Consider the following 18,384-nt stretch of genomic DNA (forward strand, 5'->3'; position numbering starts at 1 on the left):
CCATCTAGCGAGGCTCAATGCCCGGCACTCATGCCAATAAGTTCAATGTGAACCATGCAAAATACAACTGAATCACACAAAATGAAGCATTTGCACGTAAAAGTGTTTTGATCACATAAGTTGACCAATGTAACAGTAAAGAATATTCCAAAGGTGAATCTCAGTGAAAAAACACTCCACAGCTTTTAACTACATACAAAGTATTCACAGAAAAAAATAGATTCTCTTTCAAAATTATTAACAAATTCGAATTTGGCCCAGTGACGGAAAGTATGTATAGATGACATCCCCTTTTCTGTTACCTTTGCAATGGTCTCGTGCAGGCTGAAGGAGGGATCCAGCTCTTCAGTTTTTGTTGTATGTACAGGAAAGAGAGCTTCGGAGAGAAAGCTAGAATTCTGTGAGAAAGAAATAAGAAGCCTTTTAGGATCCCACATTGATTTCCTCCTTCAAATGCTTATTGGATTTTGTTCAGAGGTTGAAAAATCCTTCAAATTGTTCTTAAGTTTTGTCAGTTATTAAACTTATTTCACTGATCTAATTAACTGATTCCAAGTCCCTGAAAGAGGCAACCCCCCCCCCCCCCCAAGTCTTATGACTTTATTTCTGGAATGGAAGTTGTCTTCGTAATTACACTTCCCAAAGCAGCTAAAAATTTTGCCTAGAGGGAGTAAAAATATCCACGCAGGTTTCATTCTGAGCTGGCCAGCAATCAGAGATTTTATTAAATACTTCATGATTTAGTCTTTGGAATAAATGTATACACAATAATCAAAGAATGTACTTTTATCTTCTGCACCCATCCTACTTCTGTATACAGTAATACCATCTACATAATATGGCTTTTTGGTCAATTCCCTAGAGTTATATCATTTAGGTTGACTACTCTTTTTAACACCAGGCAGTCTTAATATATTGTTTGTACAAGATGTTTGCCTCTTCTTGTACTGTGAGAAAGCAAGAAGTTAGGTTGCATATTTGCTGTCACAAGGAAACAACAAACTGATACCCAGGTGCAGACTGAAAAAAAGCAAAACAATACAAAACAAAACCCCAAGCCTCAAAGGTGCACAGATGCCTAAACCAGGAGTTGTTTTAAAACTATGTTCCTGAACCTGGTATAATAACCCAGAAACTAATCTGAAAAGAAAAATCTTTCTCTACATCCCTGTAACTCCTGAGACATATATCCTAAAATTATCCTTGCTTTTGTGGAGTGCCTCTAGTTTTGCTTTTAGGCATGACCTGAACTGCCCCTCTGGGAAATGCTAGGAACCTAGTGCCTATCTAATCGCCACCTGGTATAAAAATGGGTGTGGAGGGCACCTTGATGGACTAGAGATGCTCGATTTGGTACCCTACTTTGAATACACTCACTGTTCACCAACAGCAATGAGTTCAGTCTTAAAGCACAGAAACTATGGCCAAAGTTATTTCAGAGATCAGCAGAAAGATGTGACAAGTGCATGAGTATCATGCTATTCTAAAACGTATCAGCTATGAGCAGTTCTTTTAAACATACTCTTCAAAGTGAATTCTGAAGCACAAATAACCAGAGATGCATCCACTACGTTTACCTACATCCTGGACAGGAACAAAACCTTGCCTCACGCCCTCTGCCAAAGTCCGGTTAGCTCTAGGCAACTAAGTTCAGCATCATAATATTTTGTGTCTCCTTTTGGAAGGCCTAAATCTTTCCTTGTCCATGAATCTTATTCTGGGTTTTGATTTTAATTTTGGACGCCAGCACCTAAATATATTATTTTGTTTAGCTAGAATATCCCGAGTTCCTTTATCGTATTTCGTATTTAGTGTACAATGCACTGTGTGCCACATAGAATCACATACAGGCTTACCAGAGGGATTGATTGGGGACTGCAGAGGGACTACAAGCCTCTCATTAACATGCTTCCTTGTAGCATGTCTTTGTATCTGAGTGCTGGGAAACTAGTCTTGTCCTTTGTTCGACAGCCCTGGCAGAATTTCTAGGGAAGTATCCAGTTTCAGATTAAGTTAGGCTAGTCCTAGAACTAACATTTTGCATGCATTTTTTGACGCCACTGTTTTTTTTCTGGAGAGAGACAGTAAAAAGAATATAAGAAAACATATCCATTAAGAAAGGTTAAGCAGAGGAGTGTGACTCATGAAATGAATATATTTTGCCAGATTCATAATCATAACATTTTATATATGCTAGTTCTGGAGCTTTACATAGGACCCAATAAGAGGTACCCCAATTCTGAGTGCAATTTTTATGTTCTATGAATTTACGTATAAAAGAGTACTAGCAGCAATAAGAAGCTGACAATATCCCTGGCTCAGAAATGCCTAAATTATCATGAGATTATACTATGATTACATCTCTATGAAAATAATTTTGAAAAATGTCTAGTCTTTTCAGATTGAATTCCAAATAAAATTCACAGAAGCCCATGGTCCTGTATTTAAGATGAATAATTCTTCTGGTTTAGATTATTTCCCAGACTGTAAGGCAATATTGACAACGTTCTGGAAGCATGCCCTTTTCAAATACCAGCTTCCCATATCTACTAGACTAATATATCTTCAGTTTACTCCTCTTGATATATACTGATCTTCAATAGCTTCTATCCTTGTACTCCAAAAAAGACTCATACTCTGTACTCACAAGAAGTGAAGGCCCTTCTTAGGGGCATTAAACTTAGTAATGATGCCCAACACATTCTTCAACAGCCATAACATATGCATTCAGAGGTCACATGCTGAGCAGTGGCCAAATAAAGCTTTGGTTAAAAAATATTAAAACTGATCTGAGCTTTAACAGGATTGATTTTTAAGGTTGGCACTCCACTACCTTTTCACTTGCTAAAAACACTCTGTAGGGTTTATTGTTTAAACATCAGGAAGTGAGCAAATGAAAGAGACAAACAATTTAGATGCTTTGTTCTGGCTTGTACAACCTCTTCTTATGTGATTGAGCTTTGCTCTTTCGCATGCTGGGTTCTAAGCCATACAAAGACTGAAGAAAAATGGTACTTTAGCTAAAAGAGCTGTTAACATCAATTCAAAGAAAAGTAGTTAAAAAGAAGCAGAGAAAAAACCCTACCTTCTTCCTCGAAATGAATAATATAAAGTAAATATCTTACTCATGTACCCCTGGGGGATAAAATGGTGGTATCTGATATATGCCAGCTGAATCAGAATTATGTTTGTACTGCACAATGCAGTATATCGCATGGATCCAAGAGCTAGTTCTTAATTGGGCACAGCACTGTTAGCTCTCTTCCCGAACAAGCGTGGGACACAAATGCATTGTATCAGTGATGTGATACGCCAATATGCTCTGCTCAAAACTACTCAACTTAGGCATAGTTCCCTACAGATGACATGTCATCAACAGTGTGACATGTGTCATAGACATATTCAAGAAATCTCAGTGAAAGGTATGTCTCAAAAATCTACATTACATTGCTGGTAAGTTTGCTTGTTAATTTTTTTCGACAAATTAATGCCTCCATGATCAATATTCTACCAGTATTTCCATATATTTCTAGAAGATTATTTCTGGTAGTAAGCTCCCACCACTTTCTTAAAAAAAAAAAATATATATAATTAGCACCAAATTGTACAAATTTTTGTGTTCAGTGATGCATCTGTGTGTTGTATAATTTGTCACAGATTTATCAGCATAATAAATTAAGTCATTCTTCCCTTCAGAAAACTATTTTTTTGTTGTTTTTTTAGATCTCAGGGAGAAGATGCACAAAGTCATTTATTATAAAGATAAAATACATACTTCAAGATTGATTCACAACACCTATTCATCTTTGTTTTAAGTTTGCGCACTAGTTTACAGAGCCATGTTATTTGACTGGGGGGAGGTTGAGGAACACTGTCATTCTGCTACGGTGGTGCTAATGCTGTTCATCATCATTCACATAATTGCAATCAATAACTTAAAAAGAATTACATTATTTATATTCATTCTTGAGTACCTTACTGAGGAGTCAGTGAAGGGAATGATTACTGAATTAGATTTGCTACACAAGATCAGATTATCGCTCCATCTAGACAAATATTCTTTCTCTGGAATCTAAAACTTGATGGATCAGATGCCTGTAAAGCAGGGAAACACCGCTTAACTGGCTTTTATCCCACCCTACTCTAGACACACACCTGCAGAGCACAAATTAGGATTCTAGTTGTCCTACGCTCATCTCACATTCAATGGTGAGAGATACACACACTGCAAGTATACATTCATACCTATTCTCTTAATTTAAGTGCCTTCATGGAGCAGAAGGTCTTGCTCCTCTCACACAACTTAAATGGAAAGAAATACTGGGTCCTAAGTGTTTGAATTACACAAGTGCGTGGTGTGACTGAACCCCAAGTCAGCTAGAGCTCTGATGTGGATCAGTCCTGGTATCTGCCTGGAGGCAAACACCTGAAAAGACAAACTTTAGTTTTCTTTAAAACTAGGTTTTATGAGAACCGAATCTAGGACAACAGCCTTTATTAAAAAGCAAAACTACAACAACATAAAAACCACTTTGGAAACAACTTTTGCTTGTTGTTTCTGTGCACAAGGAGTCATTATCTTTAGGTTCTTCCTCAGCCCAGCAACCCTTCAGTGACTTTCCATTTTGCAACAAACTCAGCACAGCCCCTGCTAGGATCCCCAGGAAACCAGGTTGTTGGGTTTTTTTACCCATCTTGTGGTCAGACTATGAATATGCTCCCTGCTCTTCTCATCAGTCCCTTCTGTATTGAAAGGTTTGGGGTTCTTTTTGGATTTTATTACTGTTCCCCTCTCACACCAGCCCAGTCGCTCTCTTTTTTTGTTTGCCACACCCATGCTCTGGAAAACTCTCCCGGATGAGTATGTTCCTTGCCTGAAAGCCACTGAGCAATCAACCCGCCTTCCAAAGGCTTCCTCCAACCTAGTCGAGACCACAGCAGCTGGGCAAAGTAAACAGGTAGCCTTTGCTAGCGCCTCAGCCGTGGCCTTTTAAAGGAACACAACATAAGTAAGCAACAATCAGCATATAAATCAAAACACATATTGTCATCACAAGTAGCAAGTCATTTTGCTCATCATGGGATCAAGACCCTGCTTGCTAAGATCTTGAAAAGGAGTCATTCAGAATCGCTGCTTTAAGCAGGCGTATTTTTGCGTGACTAAATTTTCTGCCTAGAAAACAAAGCCCTTCCTATGGAGTGCACATGAAATAAAAAAAATTACTACAATTTTATATATTTGTACAGATTTATATATAACATTTATTATTGTGTACAGACAGATAATACTTGAAAATAGTTAATCCAAGATTACTATCTGAAATAACTTGCTGACATCTGAAATATCTTGCTCTGCACTTATAAAGGGAAATGTTTAAAACAGTTGTTCTTTTTTTTTTTCATAAAAGACACGTCCATAAAGAACTACTAGAAAGCCAAACATATTCTGTTTCTGTTGCCTTTTATTGTCTTTCAAGCACTATGCTCATCAGAGAAAGCTGCATTAACTTTCCAAGTAGCAGAAGCCCACTCTTTATCCCAGGGAGCACATGGCAGAGCTATGAGTCTAGATGATGTTGCAAGAGTACCTCTCACCATTTAACAGCAAGAGCAACACTTTCCAATAGCAAGAAAGTGAATCAGACTCCTCATTTATTCTTTCAGCAAGCTCACCATAGCAAGCGAGTGGGTTTTTTTAACAGCAATATGCTAAGCAAATTTCTAGTAAACACGCACTAAGAAAAAGACATGCTAATCCAAAGAGCACTAAAAGCAATTATGTTATTCCTTTATGTTTTTTACCCACAGTAGGAGTTACAGCTACAGTTGCTGTCCTCATACTCTCCCACGCTCACTTCCTAAAAAAAATTCATCTGCCTTCACTTCTAGTCAGGCACAAAGTACAGATTGTTCTACGTATTGTGCAGCTGAATGCTCTCAACATCGTATCAATTTATGGAAAAACTTTTTCAAGGTCAGACTGCTGTGAGACACCCTAAAATTTAGGAGGCTCAGCTTCCAGTCATGCCTTTGATAATGTCCTTCTTGCCTTTTGTAAATTGTCCTTTAGATACATAGCTATCCAAATAGATTAAGAACATTTGCTCTTCTGATATGAGGCTATGTTCTTATCATACAGTCTGTACAATTCAGAAAGGACCACGCCAATAATCCTTGAATTCCCGGTGTAATGATTTGGTTTCTCTACAAGCTCTTGAGAAGAGAAATGAACAGGCATAACATCTATTTGGAAGCGGGCTTCCAATCCCCCCCCCCCCCCCCTTTGTTTCATCTTCCTTTTGGAATGATCAGTTAACCTGATCTTTTCAATACTCATTTAATGAAGCATTCTGTGAAATTAGAAAGACATTGATGTTCCACTTTTCAAATAATGGGTCACTTCTGATTAAACTTCGATCGAACATTCAACTTTCAATCTTAAAACAAATTGCCTCCTTTTCTTTTTAATTTGAACCCAATTTCCTGCTGCCCTCGGGTCTCATGACAGTAATTAATTGATTTATGAATCGATTAAATGGAGATCAAAAATGCAGGAAAAAAAACCCTAAAACCCCAAACCTGGCTTACTCTTGCTTATTTATGATGGGCACTTGCACTAAAATTAACTTCTGATTTACTAGACTCATTTTTGTAACTTACCTTATCCTTCCTCAACTAATTAAGTGAACAGAATGCTTCACCTTTTAAAGGTACTAAATTTGCCATCCCTTGTGTACTGTCTTATAGCATACCTTCAATTTATATGCCAACTTTCAACCAATGCATTTTAAATCATGAATAAAATCCCACAGCACTTCTGGTGACTCAATGTAAAACAGAGTAAATACCAAGACATACTTTAGAGATCTGTTTTCCTGTCACTAAAAAAATAAAATAAAAAAAAAAAAATCAAATGTTTCCACATACCGTCTTAGAGCTGGAAACAGTTCTGTGGTACATACAACAAACAATTTTCTTTACTAGGCCAGGACAAAGCTGCATTGACAACAGAGTCCTGTTTTCTTGACTATTACTTTAGAAACGGTTAAATTACCAGTCAGGAAACTCAAATTATGTAATTAATAATTCCTTAATGCTCTCATTCCATACCTGAATAGATTTTTCTTGCCAGCTGAATATTCTCCAGCATTTATAAAAAAAACATCCCTGTGTCCTTAACCTGGTGAATAAGACACAAATACCTCCAGAATGTTTTTGTTTGTTTGTTTTTAAGTAACATGCAGTGGAAGTTTCTCTACTCAGCAATAATACTCAGTCTGGAAAAACAGAGTCTTTAGTCTAAAGTTCTTTAATCAGTTTGACTTCACCCTTGTTAATATTTGTCTGTATTGTCCGTATTTGCGCCAGCTTCGCCCTTCAGCACCTCACAATATTTGTGCCACCAATTTTGTACTGCACAAAAGTAAAAGACTCTTAGGAAGGTACAACAGAGAGCAAGCAGCGAGAGCAAAAATCCTTCTGAAATTTGTACAGGTAGGCCAAACAGTATAAACATGCTAATCTAACACTGCTAAAGCCTGCAAAGCAAATACCCCAAAGAAGGATGAAAGCCAAGAGAAAGCTGTTTATTTTCTTCAAATAGACCAAAGAATAATGTCTAGCAGAGGAGAATTTAGGGGTATAAAGCTTCTGCTGCATCAGGACTGAGAATATAATCTGTTACCTGTCTCTCTCTCTCTCTCTCTCTCTGCATGCTGTGTCTGCTCTATGAGCTATTAACCTGTTTCACCCTTTCCACCTTTTTGTAATACAACAGCATGAAGAGTAGAATTGCAGCAACCTGAGGGACACACACAAACGTGCAGTGTCTGGTCACTAAAACACAAAGCAAGTAGTCAGTGCTTACCTTCAGAATCAACCTGGGAAACAAGTTTAGTTGGGAGGCCGAATTCACCTGCAGAGCACACACTATAAAGTTATGCTAGTGCCCAAAACTATTACCCAGAAATCCAGAGGCTTACAATTCCATGAGGACTTGTCTGCATCTGTATTCAAAACCATTGCCAATAATTTGTCACAGCATGAAGGAGAAAGCCTCATCAGAAGAGAAGATAAAGACAGAGCGGTGAGAAGAACAAAAATACCTCTGAAACCTGCACTGCAGGGTCTCACTAATTCCTTCTTCCATTTTACCCCAAGTCAAGCAACTGGCATATGGAGTCTTGGCAGCAAGCATACAATTGTATTCCTTTGTGAAACAGGTGTTTCACCTCAGCTAGGCTAAAAGACCATCTCTTCTCCACTTTCCTTTTTTTTCCTGGCAGGGTGTAAGAGATTGAACCAGAGGTTAGCTGGAAGAAGGATCAAGAAAAGAGTTACGGAAAAGGGTATTTCATAGACTAAAATATAGCTTAACATCAGCTACCTGGAATACTTTTAGTTAGGGAGGGTGCTGCAGACTGAAGCAGATTTTTAAATATATTTACTGAAAAAGTGGATTATCTAGCATAGAACATACCGAAGCCAAAGTGTCGTTCTCTAATGTGTAGGTTAAACTGAATCAATGGAATAACACCAGGCATTAATGTATGGCATAGATTTCTCACTAATAAAGGCCCTTAAAGCTGCAAATACATTGCAGAAGAGAGTGCACGCCTCTCCATCTTACTAGTATGCTGACTTTTCCCCTCCTAGCAAATGCTCTTGGTATCTAATTAAATATTCTCCCCCCAAATCCACAAAGGATTATAAAGCCACATAAAAGTTGATTTCCACTGGTTATTACTTAAATGAAACTAAAGACATAATATGTGTGTGTTTTTAAATTATTTTTAGAAAGCAAAGCTTTGCAGTTGCCACAGCCTAACGTGTGTCAAAAATCTTATTCAAAGTGAGAATGACCCTACTTTGTGAAAATGGGCATGTCAGAAGGAGTTTCTGACAGGAGGCTTTTCTTTGGTATTTCTACCTTTTCAGTTTACCGAAGAACTTTTAGAAATGAAACAAAATGAAATCTATTTTCTGTTTTAATGTTCTCTTAAAGATGTGCACTGACCTTGTGATGTCACCAGATGCTGGACAAAATAAGCAAGGCCTGCCAAAGCAGACTAGAAAGACTAGCAGGCAGAAAACAGAAGAGGCAGAATTGGAATCACTGCTGCACAATTTATTTTATTATTCAACTCAATCGTAGCCAGAAAAATTCAAGCCAACAGTCATCAGACAGGAAAAGAATATAAGCACTTTTCTCTCATCTCTTTTAATTTAATGCTTTCTTCCTTGCATTAGTAAGTGAATTGAAATAATCACTCTAAAGCTATAAATTCACAGACCGCAGCACAAAGAAAGCAACTTTTAAGATATCAGGATACTTGCATAGCTTTATTCCTCTCTATAGTTTTCCCTTGATGCTTTTTAAACTGAAAGCAGAATCAGCAGTTTAAGTAGGAGGAAGCAGCCCAAGCCAGAAATCTGGAACCTCACAGAGGATCTTCCCAAAGTTTCAGAAGGTTATAAACAGGAGGCTCAGTTCAGATTCACTACATGTACGAGAGAACACCTTTTCTTGGATGTCGTGTGAAGGGTGCAAGAACATTTTGTAACATTTTATGATCAATTGTGAGTATGCAAATTATGTGGAAAACATGCAGTGCCAGTAAGATCATCCTAACAATGTCCTGCTATAAGCCATGAATCCCAGTGACAATGTCTTTCATAATCACAAATATTATAAAGCACGATGCTTTTATTTCCTGATTCGATGCCTTCGATTTCCAGGTTTTATTTTTAGTGTGTTAAAAACCTATTTAAGTTATTACACTGAATGAAGAATCTGATTTTATCCACTGGACAGATATTGTGTAGGTGGGAGGCTCACCATTTTGCAGTAAGAATTAGAATTGGCTTTTGCTAAGAACAACAATAATGTCTTCAAAGACAACATTTATTTACTGAAAGCCTTATTAAACAGTTAATGGCTGTGATAAGATAGATCAAACATTGCAAATTTTATTTGAGAGAATGTATCATTGACTCAAATCACAGCTGTTTGATAAGCCAGTGATCTTGATTTTTTTTCCCAAAGTATTAAAAGACAAAGCTGAGTGTCACACTACTAATATCTGCTGACAGAAAACAAGTTCTGATACTTATTCCAGATACTCTGCCAGAAGATTTTTTAGTTGGTCTGTTCAATTTATCCACTCAGAACAACAATGGTAAAACATTATCTTGAATGCAACATGCCATTTACTCCTCCAGGGAGGACACATAATTCAGTGTCTTCTGTCCTCAGATAATACATGTTTTCAGTAACTAGATGCTTCAGCAGGCTATCAAACAGAAGCAATAATTGGTGTCTAAGCAAATTTCTCACATGTTTTCCCATATCCCATTGACACTGTTAACATCTAGGCTGTCTTTCTTCCATTGACTTTCAACAGCCCTCAATCAATACCAAGAAAATGAAGAGCCTATGAGAGAATCTGCAAGGACAGTTTACAGCAACAACATGTATTCATGCAGGTGAATGCTAAAGAAGCTGTGAATTTTTGTTACTGTACAGCAGGTTTACGTAAAGAATTTTCCCCTTCTGAATGCACCGTGGAATATCTGGGACATCAAAGCACTAGGATTTGTGGGACCAAACTGATTCTTTTTGAGCAAAGCAATGTATCCAACTGATGAGGAAGTCATCAGTTTCACTAACATTAGTGGAATAACAAAGATGCTCTTCCATGAAATTAAGTAGCTAAATATTCATATTATTCAATACAACAACTCAAGCAATCAATTGAACATCAAATGTATTTTGTCTTGTAAAGCACTGAGTCATTAACCTTAACAATTTCAGCATGCTCTCACTACCAAATTCAACTAAATCAGCGTCCAAGCGAACAGATGGACAACGTATTAATGTATTACTGGTGAGTACTACACTGAGTAACCCCTGAAAGTACTGAGAAATTAAAAAGCACTGATTTATGCTAAAGATGGAAAGAAAAGAGAAAACATGTTGGTCAGAAGGAATATGGTATGAATAAACAAAAGCATAGCTATTATAAAGACAGTATAGCCCATGAGTGAGAAAGGCAAGACACACAAGCAGCCATGGTTTGGACCTACCTTCACAAAGGTGGAAGGACCTACTTACCCAAGACAATCTACTGGGGACTGTTTGAACTGTATTTTGTTGCACACTGGCAGTTCGTCACTTGTCCGTGAAAAAAAATGAAACTTCTCTCTTCACCTGGACACATCTAACTCCCATTGCTACACCTTGTTGACCATAAAGTTCTACTACAAAGTTCATAAAATCTCCTAGTAGCAAATGCAATAGCACCAAACTCTCTAGAGACAGTCTAGAAAAAGGAGATCCTGGGTTCCCAAGCAACCTGCCATTCTGAGGCTGATACACATTTGCTCCTTTGCAAGGGATTTCTGGTATTCTCTGATATTCTAAGCACACCCGTACTTTGATTCTTTCATACATGTGTGAAACATCTCCCATAGCTCCCCATGGACAGCTACCAGCTGTGTATTTCCTTAAAAAATTTAACATATACCAGGGAGAAAGGAGGAGTAAAACAGGGAAGGAGGGAAACCATGCAGAGTCATATTTTGAGATGGAAAAGCTACCGAATTGCGGATCACCACAGCAACACACTGCTGTTATGCAAACTCCCTATTAGTCTAGATACAGAAGGGGAAATACAGCTTCTGTTTAGGGTAGGAATCTCCCTGGAATATCAGGGTCAAACAACTGGCGCTAATTGTCTTCTAAGGACATTCACGCATATGGCATAGGCCTGGAAGTTCTGTTTTGAGCAGCTAAAGCTAAAGTAAGTATATCATGTCTTCATAGATGGTCTACCCTAATCCTTCAAAGAAAATGATGTCATGATGCTTTTAATTGACGTTCTTGATAAATATACTTGGATCTGATAAATTAATTGGTACTGGGTGACACTTAATCCAGGAGGACATAAATAATAACTGAAGAAAACCAGCATAAAATTTACCAGAAGAGCCTGGTCAGCTGTACATCATCCAAGTAGTCAGAAATCTCAGGAGAGTAACTAACTCTTTCCTGCCTGGAAAGGGACTGGAGGACATACTGGAAGTAAAGGAGAAAATTATCTGGATATGGAGTAACAGTGAGATTAATGATGTGATGCAAAATATTGAGATAACTGCATTAGGAATATAGACATCTGAAACTTCAGAACATAAAAAATGCTTGACTTTAAGCACCGTAACTGTTTGACCAGTGAACTACATTAGTGATACAAAAATGGCTCTCAAATAAAGGATATCATAGATCAGACAACTGATGTTTGCTTTATATATACACACACGGGTACAAGGTTGTGTTTGTGGAGTTAAATTTCTCACTTTACCCAAAGTTTGCTGACAAAACTATACCACAGACTTCGCTGCCTTCCATAATGACACCTTGATTATATATATATGAACATATGCATATAAAAATAAAGCATGTGTGTATATATATATAACCTATAGAAATAATCATTGACAAGAACTTTGCTAAGAGAGAACGTAAGAGAACATTGGTCAGAAATTTACAGTGACAGTTATCACAGTTTGTTCACAATACATCCAAGCTGCTTCACATTACAATAAATGTTACATTCCCAGGTAAGTTGCAGCTCAGACATTGTAGTTAGAAGACAGAGGTTGTGTCTGTCTGTCACTGGGGATTACCTGTCCTTGAGTTTGCAAATTGTTTACTGGTTATTTTCAGCTTTGTTGACATATACAGTCCTTTCTGTATCAGAGATACAGAGACAGAGAACTGTTCTTTCAAAGAAACAGTAGTTTTTAATAAATTCTGGCAGCCAGAGAAACGGTAATAGCTCACTGGTAGGCAGAAATTAACTTCATTTTCATTGCTTGTTTTGTGAAATCTAAGAAACAGTGTGCTGGAGATTATAATGGTAACGGACATAGCTATTCACGTGGTAATAAAGGCAGTAGCCATTAACTACACTACTGAATTACCTATGCTGCAATGATCGATAAGGCAGTTGCAAATCTGAAAATAAAAAAAGCGCCTCCAAATGCTTCCTACAAGTTCCACTTAAATTAAATTAAACTTCTCACAGAAGCTAATTACTTGGACACTTTCACTGAACTAAAATTAAATAATATAAACATCATGTCAAGGTCATAACTGGAACCAACTCAGTACATCAGTGAATCAATAATGATAGGGAACAGACTCTGGCTCAGCGTGCCCAAACCAGCTGACTGGATAGAGTCCTTACCCTTTATACACGGCCAACACCCAGAACTTCCCCATGCCACTCTGATTTCTACGAATTTGTATGTTCAGTTCAAAAGTTTACCTTGACACAAAGAACCCCAAGAAATGAAACAGCAGCTGAAGGTCCCCATAACACAGGATTAAAATGGTGCTCCTAATTGCCGACACCAGAACCCCACAACTTACAGACATTCAGTACCGTTCCCACACAGACAAAAATTGGTATAAACACCAGTTTCTCATTCACTTTTAAACAGACACAAGCCAGATGCACTGAAGAGCACTCCATACTGCCTAAGCCCTCCCTCTACACTAACACAAGCACATGAAAGAGATAAAAGCAGCATGCAACATGGGAGTTATTTTTCAGTAAACTAGACCCTAAGTCCTCTCCATCAAGGACAGCTCTTCTGTTTCTTTTCTTGTAACAAAGAAAACTTGGAAAGCTTTTGATTTCTTTTGAAAGCAGTGCATGATGTGTCAGTCTAAGCATGTAAATACTGAAATCAAGAAACTGCAGTAAGTTTCCCCAAAGAGTGATAAAAAAGGAAGAAAAGAGGGCAGGACAGGGGGAAGGGAGGGAGTGGAAGCAGATGGTAAAAACAACTAAGAAGCCACATTCATCGAAGAGTTAAGATTTAGTAGCCTCTGTTTTACACCAGTGTGGATGAAAATCACTTTTAAGGGCTCTAATGAAAGTTGAAAGTTACCTTCAAAAAGTTATGCATATTTCAACAGAAATAAAAATCATTATGCATTCTCTCTAAAGAGGATACAATCTCAAACTGTCAAAATTCTAAACTCTTCTACATATATTACATACAAATGCCTTCTATAAGGAAAACTCTTTTCATTTTTCTTCTAAATTAGCTTAGTGGTCCATGGTATTACACTATCTTGGTCTAGCCTGTGAATAATGTGACAGGTAATTTTTATACTTCTTGCCTGTACTTAAGTTTGAGTGAAGATACGGAAAACAACTTTTATGGTCTAGGTGTAAAAGTAAATGTTCTGTAAGCCCTGCATACCCAAACTTGGACAGCTACCATAAACTATTTCATGCTAAATATGTGTCCATCAATAAATAACAAAAAAAGAGGGTAGATTTTTTTTTTTAATAATGTGCAGTAACTTGTTTTTTCTCAAAAGAAAATGATAATGTTAACACTGATGTAATCTACCTCTTTATCACAGAAGGGATTTAAGAGTCTGTGTTATCAGATAGGATTCATTATATAATAGGATGCACTGAGAAGGATGAATAATATGCAGATAACATAGGAAATCATCCAGCTATAATTTAAAAAATTGGATTCCTCATGAAACTGTCGGCTGCAATGACATAGAAATGGATAGCAACAGTCTATTTCCATCTTGAAAAAAGCTCAAAATACTCCTGTACCAGCTTAAGTTTGCAAGCGATCGGAACAGCTTCAAAATACTGAACAGCTTAACGTTTTTTGATTTACAATGCTGAAGAAACAAACAAATCTATAATTGGAACCACGGCAAATCCAGATTATATTTTCTCTTGTACCCAAATATTAGGCAGCCACAGCAAGGTTATTCTTTTCAGTCTCTGTGATTTACTTATGTTCCAGTACTTCAGCAACTATGCTATAAACTGTGCTAGGAAAGACATAATCAAAATGAACTATCTTGCAACTATGGGGTTGGTTCTTTTCTCTTCAGTGAAGAAGCCCACCACTACACTTCCAAATACAGATCTTTTAAAAACTACTTTCCTCTGTCCCCTTTCATGAAGGAAGAAAGGCAAGTGTGGCCATCAGATTAAAATGTTGAGTCCAGCAGAGCAAACTACATTTTTAAGGTGCTCTACCAAGAAGAGGGAAAATGATATGGGGTGATGCTCATATAAAAAGAAAAACAAGGCAAAGCTTAAAGAAATAAGGGAGAGAAATAAGAGAAACAGAAGGTGGTTAAAAGAGGAAGTATGGATAAATTGCTGAAGTTCTGAGTCTCTCTGACAGGTAAAACTATGGCTAGAGACAGGAAACAACACAAAATTTTCCAGACCATGCTGTTGGGTCCTGCTATTATTTTTATATAATAAATGCAGTGTAAAAATGAAAGGAAGGATTTCTGCCAAACAACGTTCTGGAGAAGGCCAGAGACACCCTTGACACCATACTGCAAAAGCTGTGTTATATGTTAAGTGTTATATTTTAAGACATACATGTGGTACATTTTAAGATGTAAAATTAACATTAAGTAAATCAGCAGAAAGTTCTTTGACAGAGAAAGGTCACTCAGCAGTTACAACACTATGGAAGACTCACGTGTCCTCTCTCCCTATACCTCAAAAGTACTGACACACATATACTTTGCACAGCAGAATCTGTCTTCTCCTTTCCATGCTTGATGAGGCCACTAAAGAAGCAGGATTAGAAAATAGCCCTTAATTTTGCCTCGGAGTTTCAGTGATCCTTTGGAATCTGACTCTCCTCCCCCACAAAAAATATCCTATTTGAGCACACCAGCCTTAAACAACTGGTACCATAAACATGCAGAAGCAGCCCTGATCAAAATATATCCCAACAAATTTAGCCCTTCTCAGTATATATTGCCTGAAATCACTATCTCTGTAACCAACAGCTGTGTAAACAGCAGCTTACATTTTAAATTACATCTTTTCCATAACAGGTGATGCTTTCATTGCAGCTAAAAAGTAATGGGGCAAAAACCCCCTCAGATCCCCAAGAGATTTATTTTACTCTGTCTCCATAGTAGAGGTAATCTATACTGCTGAATAAAGCTACAACTCCAGTATTAGCTCACTGTGATGAGGTTTATATTCCAAAGAACTTTTTGAAAAGTCCATAGATAAAATTCCAAAAACTGTACCAAAAGTTGAAATTTTCACACAGTTTAATAAAATGATTACCAATTGAATATCTTGCTCTTTTAGAATCCTTCTCATGTGTATACTTCAAGCCTTTCATCAAGAGGTAGCATTGCTCCATTATGCAAATGTGTGAAAAAAAATACTAAGGAAAGGCAAAAGCTAAACTGGGAAAACAACCTAAACTTTTTGAGTGCAGTGACTTGACCAGAACTACAAACTGTTTGTCAGAAACATCACTTGGATTACGAAAGGTGCTTTACACATTTGGATTAAATACGCTATATAGTACCACTGCTAAACACTGTTCTACAGCAACAGAGAAATCAAGGAGGTTTTTTACTAAGTAAAAAAGTAAGTTTGTTTTGGTTCTCTGAACATGAAATAATTTCCAATTGAGTTTCAGAGGTATTAAATGCTCACAAATTCAATTGACATTACTCAGAATTGTGGGAACTCAGTGTATTTTATGGCTGAAAAACCTCAGCATGATCAGCTAGAACATGTGTCAAACAACATTTTGAAGGATTTTAGTTTCAAAGGACTTTGATTATAAAGAACAATCTTAGGAATCTGAGCAACAAGTTCTATGCCTCCATATAGGCTTTCTACCCATTGCCTCAAAACCACATCAATTGTATCCACTTTCTGAAATAAATCATTCTATCTTCACAAAACACCTTCTCAAATTGTGTTAAACAGGATAACCCAGAGTATTCTGGATTCATGCATGTTTTCCATTCATGTCTCCAGTTATAGGAAGTTTCGTATTATTTAATAAGTAAGCGTTCACTGTGACTAAAACCACTTTCTGTTAATACACCCACAGATTTGAATAATCAGCCTTTTATTGTTGTAAAGGTTAAATTTCAATAATTTTTAACACTTTTTTTGTATTTTGTAGAGGTCATTCTCAAGAGCAGAGTTGAGGCTACAGTGAATGTTGCTTCATATGGAAGAACACAGTTATCAGTCACACAACTGAAATAAACCATTTAATACCAGAACTTCCATTAACGTGCAAATTTAAAAAGATGCCAAAAGCAACAGAGAAGTACAAAAAAAGATGTGTAAGGGAAGAGAAACAAGTTAAGCTATTAAGTGATAAAGCAGTATTTTCTATTACACAGGCACACAACCAATGTATATCCTTTCAGAAAGAACAATGAAGAATTCAAATAGAAACTGAATGCATGCTCTTCAGATCATATACCACCATATCCAGTGTTTTCAGTTATTCATAATTTACAATCAAGTAACCAAGAGCTGAGCTTCAGTCATGTTGTTTACAAAATAAAAACACCACAGCTGATGGATTTACATCTAAGACACTAAGAAGAATCATGATGAACAGTGACGTATCCAAAACCATAGTTTTGTCCATTATATGCATGTATTTTCTATCATTAAGGAAGATATTTATGTATTATACCTGTTATACCACTTTTTGTTTTTGAAAATACATTGTCATACAAACATGACTAGTATTTTCAAGGGCACAGAAATGGTCCACATGTGAAAAAAAAAAAATATCAGAATTTACTCACTTGCTCAAATCTGTTATTCCTGATGTACCAATGATCATACGATCGAGTAATTGCATTGATATCTAGTTCTTATTGCAGTGCAGAGAGTAACAAAGACAAGCCTGTGATCTAAGACCTCTTTACTTAAGAGCTGCTCGCTCTTGTTGATGTAAAGCTAAATGAAGAAGTTTCTAATGTTATTCTCCATTGAGCTGAGGACTAATAGACGTATAACCACGGGCTTTCAGTAGTAGACAAACTCAGTTTTGAAATCAACATTACTTCTCTCTCTGGAGGCTCTACATGGTCACTTGGATGTAAATTAATCATTAACTTGAATAGCATGACTCCTCCTCAAAGTAATAGAATCTGCAGTATTAGGAAAAGCTGATCAGCCTTTCTCCTAATACATCACAAATCAGAATGTGACCCTCACATGGAGGTAAAGCCAGTGTACCAGAGGTTAGGAGGAGAGGAAGGCTTTCTTCAGTAAGTGCAAGAGAATCCTTGGAAATTGGGTTAATATTATGGGGTTTTCCACTTGAGAAATTCTTCCAAGTTTACTTCTTACTTGCAGACTAAAATGCTGCATATTTTCTGCTAGTAAATAAATGAGCTGCATTTCACTCAGTGCATTTTTATACTAGTGGTTGAACACTTAGAATGCACTTTACTAGCTCACAGATCTGACCACATGCATTTGCCATGCAGATTTAACCTCCCTGAGGCTGTGGCTTACTGTACTAGGT

General features: G+C 37.1%; 1 protein-coding gene across 1 annotated transcript in view; it reads right to left on the reverse strand.

The window, feature by feature from the left end:
- NAALADL2 (N-acetylated alpha-linked acidic dipeptidase like 2) overlaps positions 1-18,384 on the reverse strand; it is a 507,372-nt gene that overhangs the window by 78,355 nt on the left and 410,633 nt on the right. Inside the window, exon 13 of the mRNA XM_052804208.1 lies at positions 303-398. Within this exon, the coding sequence (XP_052660168.1) occupies positions 303-398 (96 nt within the window). The remainder of the gene's footprint in view (positions 1-302; positions 399-18,384) is intronic.

This window comes from Harpia harpyja, chromosome 12, assembly GCF_026419915.1.
Source record: "Harpia harpyja isolate bHarHar1 chromosome 12, bHarHar1 primary haplotype, whole genome shotgun sequence".
Taxonomy (NCBI): Eukaryota; Metazoa; Chordata; class Aves; order Accipitriformes; family Accipitridae; genus Harpia; species Harpia harpyja.